At 39.3% G+C, this 16,648-nt stretch overlaps 2 protein-coding genes across 4 annotated transcripts in view; one reads left to right on the top strand and one right to left on the bottom strand.

Moving 5' to 3' along the window:
* Positions 1-2,646: 2,646 nt before the first annotated feature.
* On the bottom strand, positions 2,647-14,821 carry LOC146464811 (uncharacterized). 3 transcript variants are annotated; one of them, XM_085129276.1, is made up of 3 exons: positions 14,788-14,821; positions 6,040-6,104; positions 2,647-4,559 (listed from the first exon to the last, which is right to left on the bottom strand). In XM_085129276.1, exons 2-3 carry the CDS (start codon positions 6,052-6,054, stop codon positions 4,251-4,253), a joined length of 324 nt encoding a protein of 107 aa, XP_084985402.1. In that variant the 5' UTR covers positions 6,055-6,104; positions 14,788-14,821; the 3' UTR covers positions 2,647-4,250. The 3 variants fall into 3 exon arrangements, with proteins under 3 accessions (XP_084985402.1, XP_084985400.1, XP_084985401.1); XM_085129274.1 differs by lacking the exon at positions 14,788-14,821 and adding an exon at positions 7,364-7,555; XM_085129275.1 differs by lacking the exon at positions 14,788-14,821 and adding an exon at positions 7,371-7,555.
* Positions 14,822-16,274: 1,453 nt separating this feature from the next.
* Positions 16,275-16,648, top strand: part of LOC146464810 (U5 small nuclear ribonucleoprotein 200 kDa helicase-like) — a 32,686-nt gene continuing 32,312 nt past the window's right edge. Inside the window, exon 1 of the mRNA XM_085129180.1 lies at positions 16,275-16,473. Coding sequence (XP_084985306.1) covers positions 16,429-16,473 — 45 coding nt within the window. The 5' untranslated portion in view covers positions 16,275-16,428. The remainder of the gene's footprint in view (positions 16,474-16,648) is intronic.

Raw genomic sequence — 16,648 nt, 5'->3', positions numbered from 1 at the left:
AATTAAACATGATATTCCTTCGACATAAAAACATTTTCCCCGCACCTTTCCGCTTTACGAAATAAATCAGCACATTCTGAATACCGATGAGGAAGCCTACAAACAAGGCATCTAGCGTAGGCTCATTAACAGTAACAAAACATAGATAACAGAATTCTGCGAGGTTTGTTCGCATGGAGAAATTAAAGAGCACTTGTCGATACTTGTCGATATTTTCCATTAAGCATGAAACGTGTGTTAAAGAGCTGAAATTTCCTTGAACGAAGAATTACAAGCAGACATGTGCCATGTTTAATCCCAGTCACTCTTGAATAATTTTCGTTTGTCGGTCATGTTCGGCTTTCGCGTCATGCAAAAAACTGTAACTTCCAGCAAAACGTTTACAGTCTAGTGTTAGGACATTCACCGTAAAAAAATCTGCTCCTTATTTTGTCCAATCTCGTTCTCCGAAAATGTAACCACATTTTAGAACCATTATGCGGCTGTTTACAGTTTCACAGTTCCGTACTTACATGTGTTCGATTCAAAGACTTCACTTCGCTTTAAGAAAGTTCGTCAGTTCAAAATTCACCACAGTAAAATTCAGCGTTTTACACACTCTGTTTGCGATCTAATCTTTGTACATGCACCCCGGAACGATCTAATGTTATGGAAATAACATTTGTGTTGGTGTCTGCCGTCTGACAAACAATGTAAATAACTGGGGTTCAAAAAGGCGTAGCAGGAATGAATGCACCTCCCTATATGCAGTAAAATCTCAATGAAACCCACTTGTCTTTTTTACTTAATGTGCCCACTTATTAGATGAAATCCTAACGTGTGATCACACAAATGAAAACAACCGGAGTACACTCTCCTGTGGCGCTGTTTATTATACAGTACACGGAAATTGGGTTTGCGGATGAAGTCGTAATACCAATCAAATGGAAGCTAACCTGAGTATCAACTCAGGCTAAATGGAAGCCACCGAGCATCACTTTAAATTTGTGTCAGATCGTTTAAAATCAGCAGAGCGTGTGCGGGACGAGAAGCTAATGAACACGGCTGACTAGTTCATATCAAACCTTTCAGTTGATGTTGTAGTGTTTCGAAAACTTCCAACTTAAGCGATAATTATTAGAGCGGTCAATGAATTAAGGGCAAACAACCACATGCCACATGCTGGAGTTTATATTAGGCGGAGTACGCCAACATTAGCCCTCATAAAGAATCAGTCCTATATTTTTAATCAGCATTTTTATTATATTAGCTTATGTTTGAGCTTTGACGGCATGGTATGAAAGTGTTTTTGAGTGAAGTGGCTTTAAATACGATTCTGTACTGATGTTCCTAATGCCGAGTAATGAGTTTCGCATAACTGGAACTGTCCGACGTTCTTCAAGCAAAAGATTATTACTAAAAATAGAAATTAGAGAAACCAAGTTTGCAGTTTCTCGTTCAACATACTGTTTCAAATTTCTTTCCTCTTTTTTGTATTGCCATATGCTCATAATACTTACAGTACATTTGTAGCAAAATCAAGTCATCATACCTGTTTGTTTTCTTTCGAGTTTTTTTGTTTAATCTTTAATGATGATATTGGTTTTACTGGCGACAAATACGCGTGGTTAATGGTTTTTCTGTTTTCCACGTGATCATGGTTTGACACTGCAATCATAGCTAGTCTCTTTTTACTCTTTTCAGCCCCGAGTTTCCGCCCATCATACTACATTAGGATGAAATCCTGAAATGTAACCATTCAAATGAAAGCGAAGCTACGTACTGAGGAATACTTTCCTGTGGTGCTGTTTATTATGACAAACAAGATGGTTTTAACTGTTGAGTCCATGGACGAAATCCTAAAGTGTGGCCATGCATTCAAAATAAAAGCTACCGAGCAGTTCTTTCCTGTGGTGCTGTTTATTATGTTCAAAGGTGGTTCTAAACTTTTTAGGCTTTGTTGGAAATGCGACCCTTACCCCCAACATAGTTATTTCTCTTGTGGCTGCTGTCATATAATATTGCAAGTTGTTGCCACTGTTGTGAGAAAACATGTGACATCCAAACCCTCCGAGAATCTTCAAAAATCAAATTCACGAAATTCAAGGTCTATTCCAAGCTTTTTTGTACATGGTCTTGTCCGCGCGCGAATATAAAGTTTTGGCGGCGGAGCCCCAGGAGTTTTCAAATCGCCTCTTCCCCAATCCCTCGCGACTTCGCTGCTCGTTCTCGTGGCCAGCTCCGACTTCAGCGTCAGCTACTCGGGCTATAGCCTCCTTCGCAGGCGCTCGTTGTGCTCGTCACGCAAAACTTTCCTCCCCTTCGTTGTGGAGGAAAGATTGCGTGACGAGCCAAAAGAGCGTCTGCGAGGGAGGTTACACGGGCTATTGTAATATGTAATAACTGAGCTGTCTCCCTCCCCCTCTGGGTAAAACTATCGGTCAAATCAGGATTTAACAGCTCTGTCGGTCATGAATAATACAACTGTAAGGAGATACACGTTTTGACACTAAATATCTCATAATGTTGAAAGACCCTTTCAGAATGATAGTTTGTAATATAATGTTAATGAGATAGGTGGTGTCTTCGATAACCCCTACCCCAGACAAGGTGGTTCCTCTTCGAACAAACTTGTTATGCCCAGTTATCTCATATGTTGAAAGGCCCTTTCAGAATGATAGTTTTTAATACACTCTCTATCAGTAATTCATTTCTCAATTAAACATTTTAATCAGTTTGCATAGGTTGTACATTGAATGTATGCAATTATAATTACAAAGGCTCTAGTTACAAACATATACTACAGCAGCTAAAAAGCCTTGTCATAGCATTAATAACGCTTCTCTTTCCAAATCTGCTAAACCTTACAGAACAAGCAATTGATTTGAAGTGCTCGTTAAAATTATTAAAACTATTAAAAATTAGTATTTCAAGCCATAAACGATATGATCGTCATACATCTGAAGTAAATTATGTTTGGTGCCAAGTTTACACGTTCTGATCTCACCAGATCTTTGTGGTTAACTTGTGCTTCGAAATCCTGCGGTGGTAATGGGTCATTCAATTCCAACAGTGTCCAGCCCCGCCCTCGGTATAATTGCGGCATTTTTCCAAATTCTCCGTCCTGGAAGCCGAACTGATTAGTCTACCCCGGGGCATTCGACGGCCTCGTGATTTTTAGCTCACAGCATTGTCGCTTCGTTTAATTTCAAAGATAAGTTTACTGAGATCAACAAAGACAACAAATTGGTTATTACGTATCAATCAAATCCAAGAGCCGTCACACCCCAGGCATTTGATGCGAGGTTAAGTTATCCTTTAACCTTCCAGAACCTTTCATGATTTCTGCAGTATGGACTTGTTGAAGTTGAATATTCACTGCTGTGTTAATAAATGTTGTATGTATTGAATTATTCTCTACTTTCCCGGAAGAATTAAACAATGGAATAGCAAAAGTGATTTACTAAAAAAATGATTTACTAAAAATCCTGAAAATGATTTACTAAAAATCCTGCATATTTTATTTGTTTCTTTTTGGGTACTTCCTTTTCATTTCATTTCAGGTTAAGTTTTTTATAAAAGTCAGCAGTTTAAATATTGAAATAGTAAAAAACGATCTGAAACGTGGCTTAATATCAGTGTAATATTAATACCTCCTTATCTAGGGGGTGGGGAATTGACACCCAGTGAAGTTCTACACCGATGGGACATTTGCCCGCGTAAACGGGCAGCATAATAGGGAATTATAATTTGACCGAAAAATGTTACAAATGTCAAATGCCTGGGAGTTTGCCTCGCAGAGCGAGCTGTTACTGGAACAATGCCGTGAGAAAAGGCTTATCTGTGCCTTAGTTTGGCCTGGATTAGCTTTTGTAGGACTGAATGAACGAAAGTAAGCCCCAAATTTGACTGAATAGCTCGGGCGCTTGCTTAATTATTTGTTTTCATAAAAGTGCCTATGCCCGAGGAAGTGCTTATGTACTAGAGCACCAACTCATAACCCTATCTTATGCCCAGTTTTCCTTTAAAATCCGTTAGTTGTATCTTAAGGAATGTCCAAGCAAGGATTGCTTGTCGTCTTGAAAACACGATCGTGAAGTTATGGGAGCTAGCAAATAATTATGTGGTTATATCGAAGAAAGCCTGTAATCATTACTTGGGAATTGTGATATACAAGATAAACTAACAGCTGTTAAAGCAGACTACAATTTCTCCGCTTAAAATCTCGTAAATTTAGTGTCCTCCTCGCATTTTTCTTCTGAAATGCAGTTTCAGGCACATTGGCAGTCAACGGTGAAGTTTTTGCTCGTCGCGGTGTCTCCTACCTTAATGGTTTGTCTGGCAAAAACTGCCTCACACTTCGGGTACTGATTGTCTTTGTGAATGCTACTTAGACAGGCGAACGAAAATTGTTTACATTCCGCCGTTCTGACAAATGTTTCCCCATAAGCGAGTATTTGGAATCGCTTTACACATGAATTAGCATCTTGACGCTTCGCTTTATTCAACAGCTTGAATGTCGCAGCTGGCTTGATGGCGGTGGTGATGAGAAGGTACAACAAAACTTTTACTGCGAGAAACTGAAGAAAAATACGACCACATGTTAAGAACTGAGAAATTGGTTCAAACGATCAAATGGTTTTAGGTTTGTTCTCCAAAGTTTCATAATCACGTGAGCCCTCAGCCTCATTTTTGCAAGGCCCTTCCTCTTCCTTTGTACCTGATTGGCAATGGGAAACATGGGTTTCGACTAAATAAAGACTACATTTATTTCAAATGAAGTTGAATTACTTACAATTAAGCCTGTAGTCTTTAGTCTTTTCTGGTCGTTTCTCCCCATCTATTTCTTGTAGAATAGCCCTGATTAACAAGTAACAACGCGCCGTTTGACTCAAAACAAATGCATGCTGGTGATATTTACTTGTTAATCAGGGCTATTCTACAAGAAATAAATGGGGAGAAACGACCAGAAAAGACTAAATACTACTTCATTGTGAGTGATTCAACTATATTTGAGATAACTGTAATATTTATTTAGTCGAAACCCATCCGTGTTTCCTATTCCCGATGTATATACATCAGTGGGAAACAGGTTGAAGTGCCCGGATGAAGAGTTGACGACAGTTCTGGTCATCTGTGCGCGTTCAAAGGATATCATAGGTTTCTTCCGGTCAAGGTGATCAAAAAAAAAAAAAAAAAAACAGAAAAAAGGTAAGTGTATTTACTTGGGTTTCTCTAGATGAAATATTTTCCTGAGCTAAATAATATCTTCCGTAGATCTGTTTGTGGAAAAATTGTGTTAGGAAGTTGAAAAGATGTGGTATTTTAAAGTAGGCATGCTTGAGGATTAAAACTGACCTTGGATTTTACCGGCCCTGAGATTCCTGTTTGGATTTATTGTCTAACTCAGTTGTACTTTTGTTATGGAGTTTTCATTGGTGGTCTTCCACTTGTTATTGTCGAGCATGTAGGTATGTTTTCGGACATTGAGTTAAGCAGTTGAGTGTGAACTGAGCTAGAGCTCCCTTGCGCAGCAAACCCAAACATGTCTACAATTATAGCATATAGTGAGGTTCGCAAATAACGTTAGATGTTAGTTGAGAGTTAGAGCTGTGCTGAGCTGCAGCTAGTAGAATAGGGCTGAGTTGCTCGAAGCATGGTTAGCGCTAACCATTGGCTAACCATAGGTTGTTATGGTATTTAACCCGGGTTAGCGCTAACCATGCTTCAAGCAACTGTGCCCCGAGATTAGAGACAAAGAAGGCTCCTGGTATACCTCTACTGCAATTGAGGGCTAGCTGCTACCTAACATATTTGGTGGAGAATCCGGAGAGGAATTCGTACATTAGGGAAGAATAACAGATCACGATATATTAGGAAAAAAAACCGTCTGACAGACTCCATAATGTTCTCCCCAAAGTAAACAACATTTCATCGAAGGAAACTCAAGGCTGTATTAAAGAAAACTGTCTAAAATGTGGTAACACTGCTGTGTTTTGAGAGCCTGCAGAGCCCCAGTCCAATGATGGAATAAAGACAATTCAGTAATAGTTAACATACCTTCATTGAATTCATCCTTGCCAGTTTTCTCGAGCGTCAGTGTACTGTAAGCGGGCAGCAGTTTTCTGTAATTCAAATGCGATATGAACATACAACTCACGACACACTAAACCATCTACAGTAAAGTAAAGCAAAAGTGAAGTGAAGTGAAGGGAGCTTAAGCGAAGACGACGGCGATGGCAACGACAACGCCACAAAACAATAGGTTTGATGAGCAAAAACAATCGCTCTGCACGTGCGTTTTACATTTTGGTACATGTCTTTGCCGTCCTCTGCAAAAGAACAACGTGAAATGACCACATTAAAGGTTTGTGCAGAATCGAAAATGAACGCACGACGCACTCCTACCAATTTTGTCCTGGATAGTTCGCCATTTTTGTACAAGTTAAGAGAGTTGAAATAATCGCAAAGTAACACAATTGAAATAAAGATATATTTTCAAGTGACGTTTTCGTTGCTGTTGCCGTCGTCGTTGCTTAAGCTCCCTCGAACGTGCGCACAATAATGTTGCTCATGCTAACTGACTGTCAAAGGTGAGAAGCCACTATCCTCGTTCGCCCCAGAACTGCATGTTTTAGCCAATTTGCTAATTTTTTCATTGCGTTTCATTCACGAGCCAAAAGGAACGAAGGGTTTTGTAATACGATGGTGGACGACATTCAGTGAAATGGACTGCTTATGCCGGAAAATATTCGCTCTCTTGCCGGAACAAACAAATTTAACACTTGCGTTTCGCTGCGTGTTTAGGAGAGCAATAATCACAGTAAATGCGTTTTGAAAATAATGTTTTTTTCAGAGTTTACAGTCGCACTCACTGGTTTTTGAGCTTGTAGAATTGTCGAGTGGAAGGAATCACCTCTTTGGTATTTTTATAGTTAGGAATGATGCGGACCCTTTGAATGAATTTCTCTTTTTAGTTGTTGATGTTAATTCTCTCAAGAAGTCGAAGCCTAATCGGAATAATGTGATACTATTCCAATTTTTCAGTACGGTCTGTGGATGAAATCCTAAAGCGTGATCGCATTGAGAAGATTGCTATGGCATTGTTTATTATCAGTGTCTTGATGGTTGAAAAAAAAATTGTGTCTGACCATTCAAATGAAAACCTACTATGACCTACTATTGACTCCCGACAACAACTTATTCTTTACTTACTGTGTTGTTCAATGTGGTTTCTTTGGATGCATTTTCATGAATTTACATTAAAAAGGAAACTGTAGAGAGGCATCTTGTGGCGGCGCTCTTAGTTTTGAAATATAAATCATTTATAAACTAGGAGACAAGACCTCGATCAAGGTTAACTGTTCAAACGTTTTTGACTCACCCGGTACCTTGAACACGTTAGAACAAAGAGATCTTCTTCTAGAAAACTGAATGTGTGCTTTCCGCGGTTTAGCCAAGAGGGAAATGTTTAAGATTCGTGATGCAGACGTATTAAGTATTTAAGGACTTCCTGTTTTTCAACTTTTCAAAACCTTCCCTGTAATAAAAGCTTCACAGTTATATTTGATACTCACTGATCTGCCATCACACATTCCTGACATTCCGGAACTAAGGTAATTGAAGAAACTAATGTTCCTGTTTTTCCCCGGAGGGGGAGGGGACTCTCATATGAAAGGAGCGGGGATGCTCGTCGTCTCCCTTAGGGGTGTAAATTTCGGATTTTGGTCTCACTTAGGGTGATCTGGGCAAAATGCCACTATATTTAGCCGTGAAGTCCTCGTTTAGGGTTGCACGCGAAAAGTTACTGTAATTTGTATTTGTCTGTGTCTTAAAATGATCTCTTTTATGGGGACAAAAAAGTTTGAGCCATGCCCAGATTGGTCTCCTTTAAAGGTTTAATTCAAAATTTCCGACGAGCATCCCCGCCCCTTTCATGTGAGAGTCCCCCCCCGGGTTTTTTCCCCCAAAGAATGATTTTCAACGCGAAATCGTGCTGACTGTTCCCAATCTAAAATGGTCCCAAAATGGAAAGGTGCCGTGGACTTTAGCAAGTCTACTTGCTTTCTTCAAAATTAATTTACACGCGCGTTATCCATCTTGGTGCCCTCACAACGACTGACCAAAGTTTACGGGGTGTGATGGGAACACGTGACAACATCGTGTTAACCGAATGCTCTATTGGTTTTCAAAATCACCAAAAAAAAATCAAACGGCATACTTCACCAAAAACAAAACAGAGTCCTCTAAATATTTTTATCTGTTTTTTTTTTTTGTTAACGACAGTAGAGACCGTGAAAACGCTTCTACACAAGACGAACTAACTATTCAGGACTTCTGTACAAAACCTTCCTTTACTGAGCATCAACTGACTTTATAATTACCCAGAGTACCAGAGGTTATTTTGTTCGCGAGAGACTGAGAGAAGCGCCGAGAGAAGAAACGTCTCTGACCTTTTTATAACCGCCGATGCAGTTTTTTGCTCATTTTTCTTTTCAGACAACTGGCCTCTGGGACCAGGGTACTGACTTATTTATGGACGTAGCGAAAGCAGGTTTGAAATATTTCAGAGGTCAGAGGCGTCTTGCCCGGAACTTCGCCCCGAACATCTTACTTGCTTCTTCAGTTTCTTCCGCATTTCTCCATAGTTTGCGGATGCTATTCACTAATTACATCTAAAGGAACTGTATCAAGGAAAACATTACATCACTTCCTAGCTTCGTACGCCTATACGATAAACTTTGCCGCGGATAGTCGCGCTGTAACAATAAAGTAAAAGCGTGCTTTCAGAAAAGAGGAACTAGCTATTGAACATTAAGATGTAGTATAACTCGCTGAAACATTGACAGAATATTCATTCCTACCTTCATTATCACGTAAAATAAAATAATACGTTTACTAGAGGCATAGAGAAGTTTTCTTATGGCATTGGCTAGACCAAATAAAGCCCGGACAAAATCATTTATATTTTTCAATTAGTCCTAACAGAATTCCAAATAAACCGGAAGATAGGGTGGTGATCCAATCAGAACGGGGAAGCAACGTTGTGCACCCGCTCTATGTCCAGCGCTTGGTGTTGACTTATCTGCTGGTAATTGGTGGAAACAACACCGGTTTGTTCTCACTGGTCCGTAGCGAGGAGAGGGCGATCCGAACAACGCGGACGGACTGGAGTTCAAAAACAAATAAAACGAATTGCAGTCAGCAAACAAGATTAAATTTCGACAGTGAAATCTGTAAAAATATGGTACAATTTGCTGAGTCGTAATGCACCCCTCTATCCAGCAGTAAAAAATAACAATGAGTTTCAAATCTCACTTTTCTTGCTTATCTAGCAATGCTGACTCTTGCTAGCTGAATATTTCTGGGTTAACTCAAATTTTAAAACCAATAAAATTTTGTTGGTAATGTCCATGAGCTAGGTGGTGTCTTCGATAACCCCCCTACCCCAGATAAGGTGGGTCCTCTTCGAACAAACTTCTTATGACCAGTTATCTCATAATGTTGAAAGGCCCTTTCAGAATGATAGTTTTTAATGCACTTTCTATCAGTAATTCATTTCTCAATTAAACGTTAAAATCAGCTTTCATTGGTTGTACATTGGATGCATGCAATTATAATTACAAAGGTTCTAGTTACAAATCTATACTACAGCAGCTAAAAAGCCTTGTCATAGCATTAATAACGCTTCTCGTTCCAAATCTACTAAACCTTACAGAACAAGCAATTGATTTGAAGTGCGCGTTAAAATTATTATAACTATTAAAACTTAGTATTTCAAGTCATAAATCGATATGATCGTCATACATCTCAAGTAAATTATGTACTGTGCCAGGTCTACACGTTCTGATCTGACCAGATTTTTGTGAGTACCTGTGTTTCGAAATCCTACACTTGTAATGCGTCATTCAATTCCAGGTAGTACAGAGTGTCTAACCCCGCCCTCGGCATAACTGGAGCATTTTTTCCAAATTCTTCGTCCTGGAAGTCGCAAGCACTTCCCGGGGCATTTGATGGCCTCGTGATTTTCAGCTCACAGCATTGTAGGTTCGTTTCAAAGATGAGTTCATCAACAAAGACAACAAATGTGTTATTACGTATCAGTCAAATCCAAGAGCCGACACACCCCGGACGTTTGATGCGAGGATAGTTCCTCACAGTCAGGAATTTTCATTGACTATTCAAACCTGAATGGTCAGTGATCACACACATCTAGGTTTTCTTCTTGCAAAGTAATAGGTTACCGTAAACTGCCGCTTATAAGCCTTGGGCTTATACAAGTTCGTAAGGGGTTCAGGGCGGGTTTATAAACGGGGGGGGGGGGGGGGTAGATTATATCCAGATGGGCTTATAAGCGGACGAAAAAGAATGTTTCGAAATGAGCAACAGCACTGTTGATCAACGTATGATTTAAATTTATTACGCTTACAATTGACGCCTTAAAAAAGCAGCAATAAATCGAATTCAGTTAAATTTCAAAACAAATCAAAACTGTAACAGCACGAACGTAACTGGAACCCAACAAAACGGAAGTTTAGAGCTCATCCCCGCAGTCATTAGTTAAAGTTTTAATGTCTAGTTCACAGCAGAGAAGCTTCTCGTACTTATGAAAGAGAACAATGAACAGTTTCTTCAAAGCATTTGGCGAAATCTTGAAATAAAGATATAAAGATTGTTAATAATAAAATGGTAATAAAGTTATTGTTCCGTAATCTTTTCCAGTTATTTGTTGAGGACGTAATAGTGTTCTCTGAGAGTGCTTAATATTAATAAAACAAGAAAAACTGGAGGGGGGCTTATGTCCAGACGGGCTTGTAATTGGATGTATTTTTTTGTTTGCATGTAGGCACGTGGGCCTACAACCGGGTGGCTTATAAGCGGCAGTTTATGGTATCCTTTACAACCTTCCAAAACCTTTTATGATCTCTGCAGTGTGGACTTGTTGAAATTGAATATTCACTGCAATGTTAATAAATGTTGTATGTATTGAATTATTCTCTACTTTCCCGGAAGAATTAATCAATGAAATATCAAAAGTGCTATATTGACGAAGAAAATAATTTACTATAAATCCTGAAAAAGACTGCGTATTTTATTTATTTACTGGCTACCTTTTATTTCATTTTATTTTCGAGGAAGTGCTTATGTGCTAGAGCACCAACTCATAACCCTATCCTGTGCAGTTTTTCTTTAAAATCAATTAGTTGTATCTTAACGAATGTCCAAGCAAGGATTGCTTGTCGTCTTGGAAACACGATTGTGAAGTTATGGGAGCTAGCAAGCTAGATTCTATAGCCAAAAAAATGGCGATTCAAAACAGTTATGTGGCTATATCGAAGAAGGCCTGTAATCATTACTTGGGAATTATGATATACAAAATAAACTAACAGCTGTTAAAACAGGCTACAATTTCTCCGCTTAAAATCTCTTAAATTGTCCTCCTTGTATTTTTCTTCTGAAATGCGGTTTCAGGCACATTTGCAGTCAACGGGAAAGATTTTTCTCCCCGCGGTGTCTCCTACCTGATTGGTTTGTCTGTAAACAGGCACACACTTTGGGATAACGTATTTGAGAATGTTATTTATACAGGCTACCGATGTGCGATAACATTCCACGGCCATATCGATTATTTTTTTCCCATCAAAGACTCGTTGGATGCGCCGTACACATGGATTATCAAGTTGCCGCTTCGTTATTTCCAGCAGCTTGAATGTCCTAGCTGGCTTGATGGCGGTGGTGATGAGAAGGCACAACAAAACTTTTACTGCGAGAAACTGAAGAAAAATATGACCGAATGTTAAGAACTGAGAAATTGGTTCAAACAATCAAATGGTCTTAGGTTTGTTATCCAAAGTTTCATAATCACTTGAGCCCTCAACCTCATTTTTGCAAGGTCCTTCCTCTTCCTATATACATGGGAAAGAGGTTGAAGTGCCTGGATGAAGAATTGACGACAGTTCTGGTCATCCGTGCGCGTTCAAAGGATATCATAGGTTTCTTCCGGTCAGCGTGAGCAAAAGGAAAAAAAAACAGAAAAAAAGTAAGTGTATTTACTTGGGTTTCTCTAGATGAAATCTTTTACTGAGTTAGCAAAATTTAAGATATAAATTATATCTTTCGTATATCCGTTTGGGGGAAAATTGTGTCAGGAAGTTGAAAAGGAATCATTTTTATTGTAGAACGTTTTTAGCTTTGTTACGTTTTTACGCAGTAAAGGTATTTCTCGTTTACAGTTTGTTCTTTTTTTTTCAATATATCTTTATTTCAAACACATACAACATTTAATGCTTAAAACGTACAATACTGACAACACTTTACAATCCTCTTTATTAAGTATTACAATGTAAGAAGAAGAGGAGCTTTCATTATATATATCTTAAAAAATATTTTCAATTTTATAAAAAAAATATAAATATAAAATATTACAGTTTTTTCTTGGTTTAAGGTCATTCAAGTTTTTCTACATTGAGTTAGCCTGTAGAGGCAGTTCCTTAGTTCTCGAGTAGTACTGTCTATTGAAAGGATTTGTCGAATTTAGGTGTGGTATTTTAAAGTAGGCATGTTTGAGGATTAAAGCTGACCTTGGATGATTTTACTGGCCCTGTTTGGGTTTATTGTCTAACTTTGTAAAGTATTAGGGAAGAATAACAGATCACGCTATATTGGAAAAAAACGTCTGACAGACTCCATAATGTTCTCCCTAAAATAAACAACATTTCATCGAAGGAAACTCGAGGCGGCATTAAAGAAAACTGTCTAAAATGCCGTAACACTGCTGTTTTTTGCGAGCCTGTAGAGCCCCAGTCCAGTGATGGAATAAAGGCAATTCAGTAATAGTAAACATACCTTCATTGAATTCATCCTTGCCAGTTTCCTCGAGCGTCAGTGTACCTGTAAGCGGGCAGCAGTTTCTGTAATTCAAATGCGATATGAACATATATACCAAGGCCGTACATAGCGCGGGGGCAGAGGGGGCAGCTGCCCCCGCCAGGAAAACTCAATTTTTTTCTAACATAGTGTTTGAGTTTGCTGAGCTATTTCTTGTAGCTATACTGCTCCGAAATCACACGAAAATCAACTAATTTGACTGAAAAAAATCTTCCTTCAATGTGAATTCCAAATAATTATTTTGGAAAATCTTTCGAGGTAAAAGCCAGGACGAGTTTTCTTATGAAAATAATGATTTTTTAATTGGTCTTTAAAGGCCTGTGCTACTCTCAAGTATTTGTAAAGGGTTTGGAGGATTTGATAGAGCCTTGGATTTAACCATCGTATGTTCAACATCACAGGTCATTTGTGCCTGATGAGTTTTAATGTCCTCTTAATCTGTGAGTTCAACGACGGTGTTTTTGATGCCACATAGGGCATTTCAGCTGGGTTTGATTTGGCTCATTTAAGTGCGTGATAGTTTTATCTGTCTTTCTTATTGAGATGTGGCAATGTTTGGTTGCAGCTAAACAAGGTGTTTATGCCATAGTAAATCATGAAAATTTAAGACCAAGCATCAGTGTGTTCCAAAAGGCGACCGCGGTCCACCTCAACTAGAAACCCTGTCTGTCCTGTGAGGGGTGTGCGGAGTTTGCCCCCTCGAACAAAAAATCCTACGTACGGCCCTGTTAATACACGTCACGAAACACTAAAGACCCACTAAACCATATACAATGAAGTAAAGTAAAAGTGAAGTGAAGTGAAGTAGAGTAGAGTAGAGTAGAGTAGAGTAGAGTAGAGTAGAGTAGAGCAGAGCAGAGCAGAGCAGAGTAGAGTAGAGTAGAGTAGAGTAGAGTAGAGTAGAGTAGAGTAGAGTAGAGTAGAGTAGAGTAGAGTAGAGTAGAGTAGGGTAGGGTAGAGTAGAGTACAGTAAAGTAAAGTAAAGTAAAGTAAAGTAAAGTAAAGTAAAGTAAATGGCTTATCATTTACTTTCGCCTATATTATTAATAGCCCATTTTACAGTTGTATGCTAAGCGACCTGGCCTTGGATTCTAAGCGAGGCTGGGGGTGACCTTGCTTTGATACAAACCTCACTGCTTTCACCATATGTAGATCATACTGTTCTTATGCTAACTATTTGCATTTACATATGCAAAGCAGTGAGGTCTGTATCCAAACAAGGTCAACCCCAGCCTCGCTTCCAATTCAAGACCAGGTCACTGAGCACACAAATGTAAAATGGCCTATTGATGGCCGGCCAATCCTCGCCACTCGAACACCGGTGCGCACAGTAATGTTGTTCATGCTAACCGACTGTCAAAGGTCAGAAGCATTAACGATGATTTGAGCTCATAATGACACTATTCTCGTTCGCCGCAGAACTACATGTTTTAGCAAATTTGCTAATGTTTTCATTGCGTTCTATTCGCGAGCCAAAAGGAACGAAGGTTTTGTGATACGATGGTGGACGACATTCAGTGAAATGGACTGCGCATGCCGGAAAATATTCGCTAGTGCCAGAACAATTTAAGACATCATCACAGTAACTGAATCAGTGTTTAAGTGTTCAGATTAACTTTTCAGATGCGTTTTGAAAAAGTAATGTATTTGTCAGAGTTTACTGTCTCACTTGCTGGTTGTTGAGCTTATAGAATTGTCGAGGGGAAGGAATCACCTCTTCGGTATTTTTATAGTTAGGATCCGGACCCTTTGAATGAATTTCTCTTTTTAGTTGTTAATGTTAATCCTCTCAGGAGCTCCTCTCAGGAGCTCCTCTCAGGAATCTGTTGTGGTGTTCTTGGTTTTGAAATATGTATCATCTGCAAACAAGCAGATAAGGCCGCGATTAAAGTTAACTGAAACGTTTTTGACTCACCACACCTTGAATACGTTAGCACAAGGAGATCTTCTTGGACCAGACAACTGAATGTGTGCTTTCTGTGGTTTCAGCCAAGAGGGAAATGTTTAACGTGATGCGCTGAGACGTGTTTGTAGGTGTTCAGTGTAAGTCTTGGTCGCGCATGCGTAACTAGTGATACTTATCCTTTATAAAGGACTTCCTGTATTTCAACCTTTCAAAACGCTTCCTGTAACAAAAGCTTCTCAGTTACATTTGATACCGTCACTGATCTGTCTTCACACATTCCGGAGCTAAGCCGGTAATTTTAAAAAGAAACTAATGTTGCTGTTCTTTGCTGTTTTTCCCCCCAAATAATTTTTTTACGCGAAATCGTGCTCTAACTGACTGTTCCCAATCTAATAAGGTCCCAAAAAGGAAAGGTGCAGTGGACTTTAACAAAGTCTACTTGCTTTCTCCAAAATTAATTTTACGTGCGCGTTATCCATCTTAGTCACCCGCTCTCACAACACTGACCCCAAAGTTTACGGGGTGTGATGGGGACACGTTACAACACTGTGTTAGAACCGAATGCTCCATTGGTTTTCAAAATCACCGAAAAAATAAAGCATACTTCATCAAAAACAAAGCACAGTAGAGACCGTGAAAACGCTTCCAAACAAAACGAACTAAACCTTCAGGGCTACAAAACCTTTCTTGACGCTTTAAATTGCTGATCAGCATCAACTGACTTATGGACCCAGCGAAAGCAGTTTTGGAATACTTTGTAGGCTTAGAGGCGCCTTGCCCGGAACTTCGCCCCGGACACCCTATACTTGTTTATTTTCTTCCGCATTTCTCCATAGTTTGCGGATGATATGTTACCACTGATCTGTGCCCTGTGCTAATTACAACTGAACTGGATTGCATCAAGGAAAACATTACGTCACTTCCTCAACTTTGCCGCGGAAAGTTGTGCTATAACAACAAAGTAAAAGTGTGCTTTCAGAAATGAGGAATCAGCTACTGATCTTTAAGATATTAACTCGCTGAAAAATCGACAGAAATATTCATTCTTATCACGAAAAGTAAAATAACCCATTTAGAAGAAGACACAGAGAAGTTTAATTATGGCATTAGCTAGACCACATAAGGAGACAAAATAATTGTTTTGTTCAATAATATTGGTCCTCACATGGTTATCCGTTAACTCAGAACGCGGAAGCGAAGTCGTGCAGCCGACCCATGTCAAGCGCTGTTGACTTATTTGCTGCGGATCAATGGAAACAACAGCACGTTTGTTCCCTGTCTCAGAGCGATAGCGAGCCGAACAACGTGGACGAACAAAAAAAATGCAATGCAAACAAGAATAAGTTTCGTCAGTGTAATATTTGCAAATACATTGGTATAATTAGCTGCATGTAAGACTGTACATGTTTATCTCAATACAGAGAACTGCAACAGCCTTATGTAGAAGGCAAGCGAGGCCTGGGTATAAGCTGTGCCACCGCTCAAGCTCCAGCGGACAACCCTATTAGAAGACGCACTGACAACGTTTGGACGCCATCTTGTCTTTACCAGCAAAAGTTGCTTGGAGGAGAAATGTTTGCCTTCAAAATAAACCAGTTGTAAAGAACCAGTTCAAAGGAAGTGTCATCGCTGACGTATAGACCTTTAGTACCGTCATGGCGGATGCCACGGCCAGATCGCTACAGTATGAATATAAAGCGGTAAGTTTTGGAGTTTCAGGTAGATTTGCAGGCCACGTGTTGGTGAAACAAGCAAACTACATGAGACTTAAGTTTGCAGAATTTGCTCATGACTTAAGTTTCCTAGTCCTGTGAATCCGAGTGCACCTTTATTTTGTTAAAATCTTACATTTTACCTTTAATGTTAGGAAGCCTA

This window comes from Pavona decussata, unplaced genomic scaffold (assembly GCF_977016875.1).
Source record: "Pavona decussata unplaced genomic scaffold, jaPavDecu1.1 SCAFFOLD_161, whole genome shotgun sequence".
Classification (NCBI taxonomy): Eukaryota; Metazoa; Cnidaria; class Anthozoa; order Scleractinia; family Agariciidae; genus Pavona; species Pavona decussata.
This window is presented reverse-complemented; position numbering and strand designations above follow the sequence as displayed.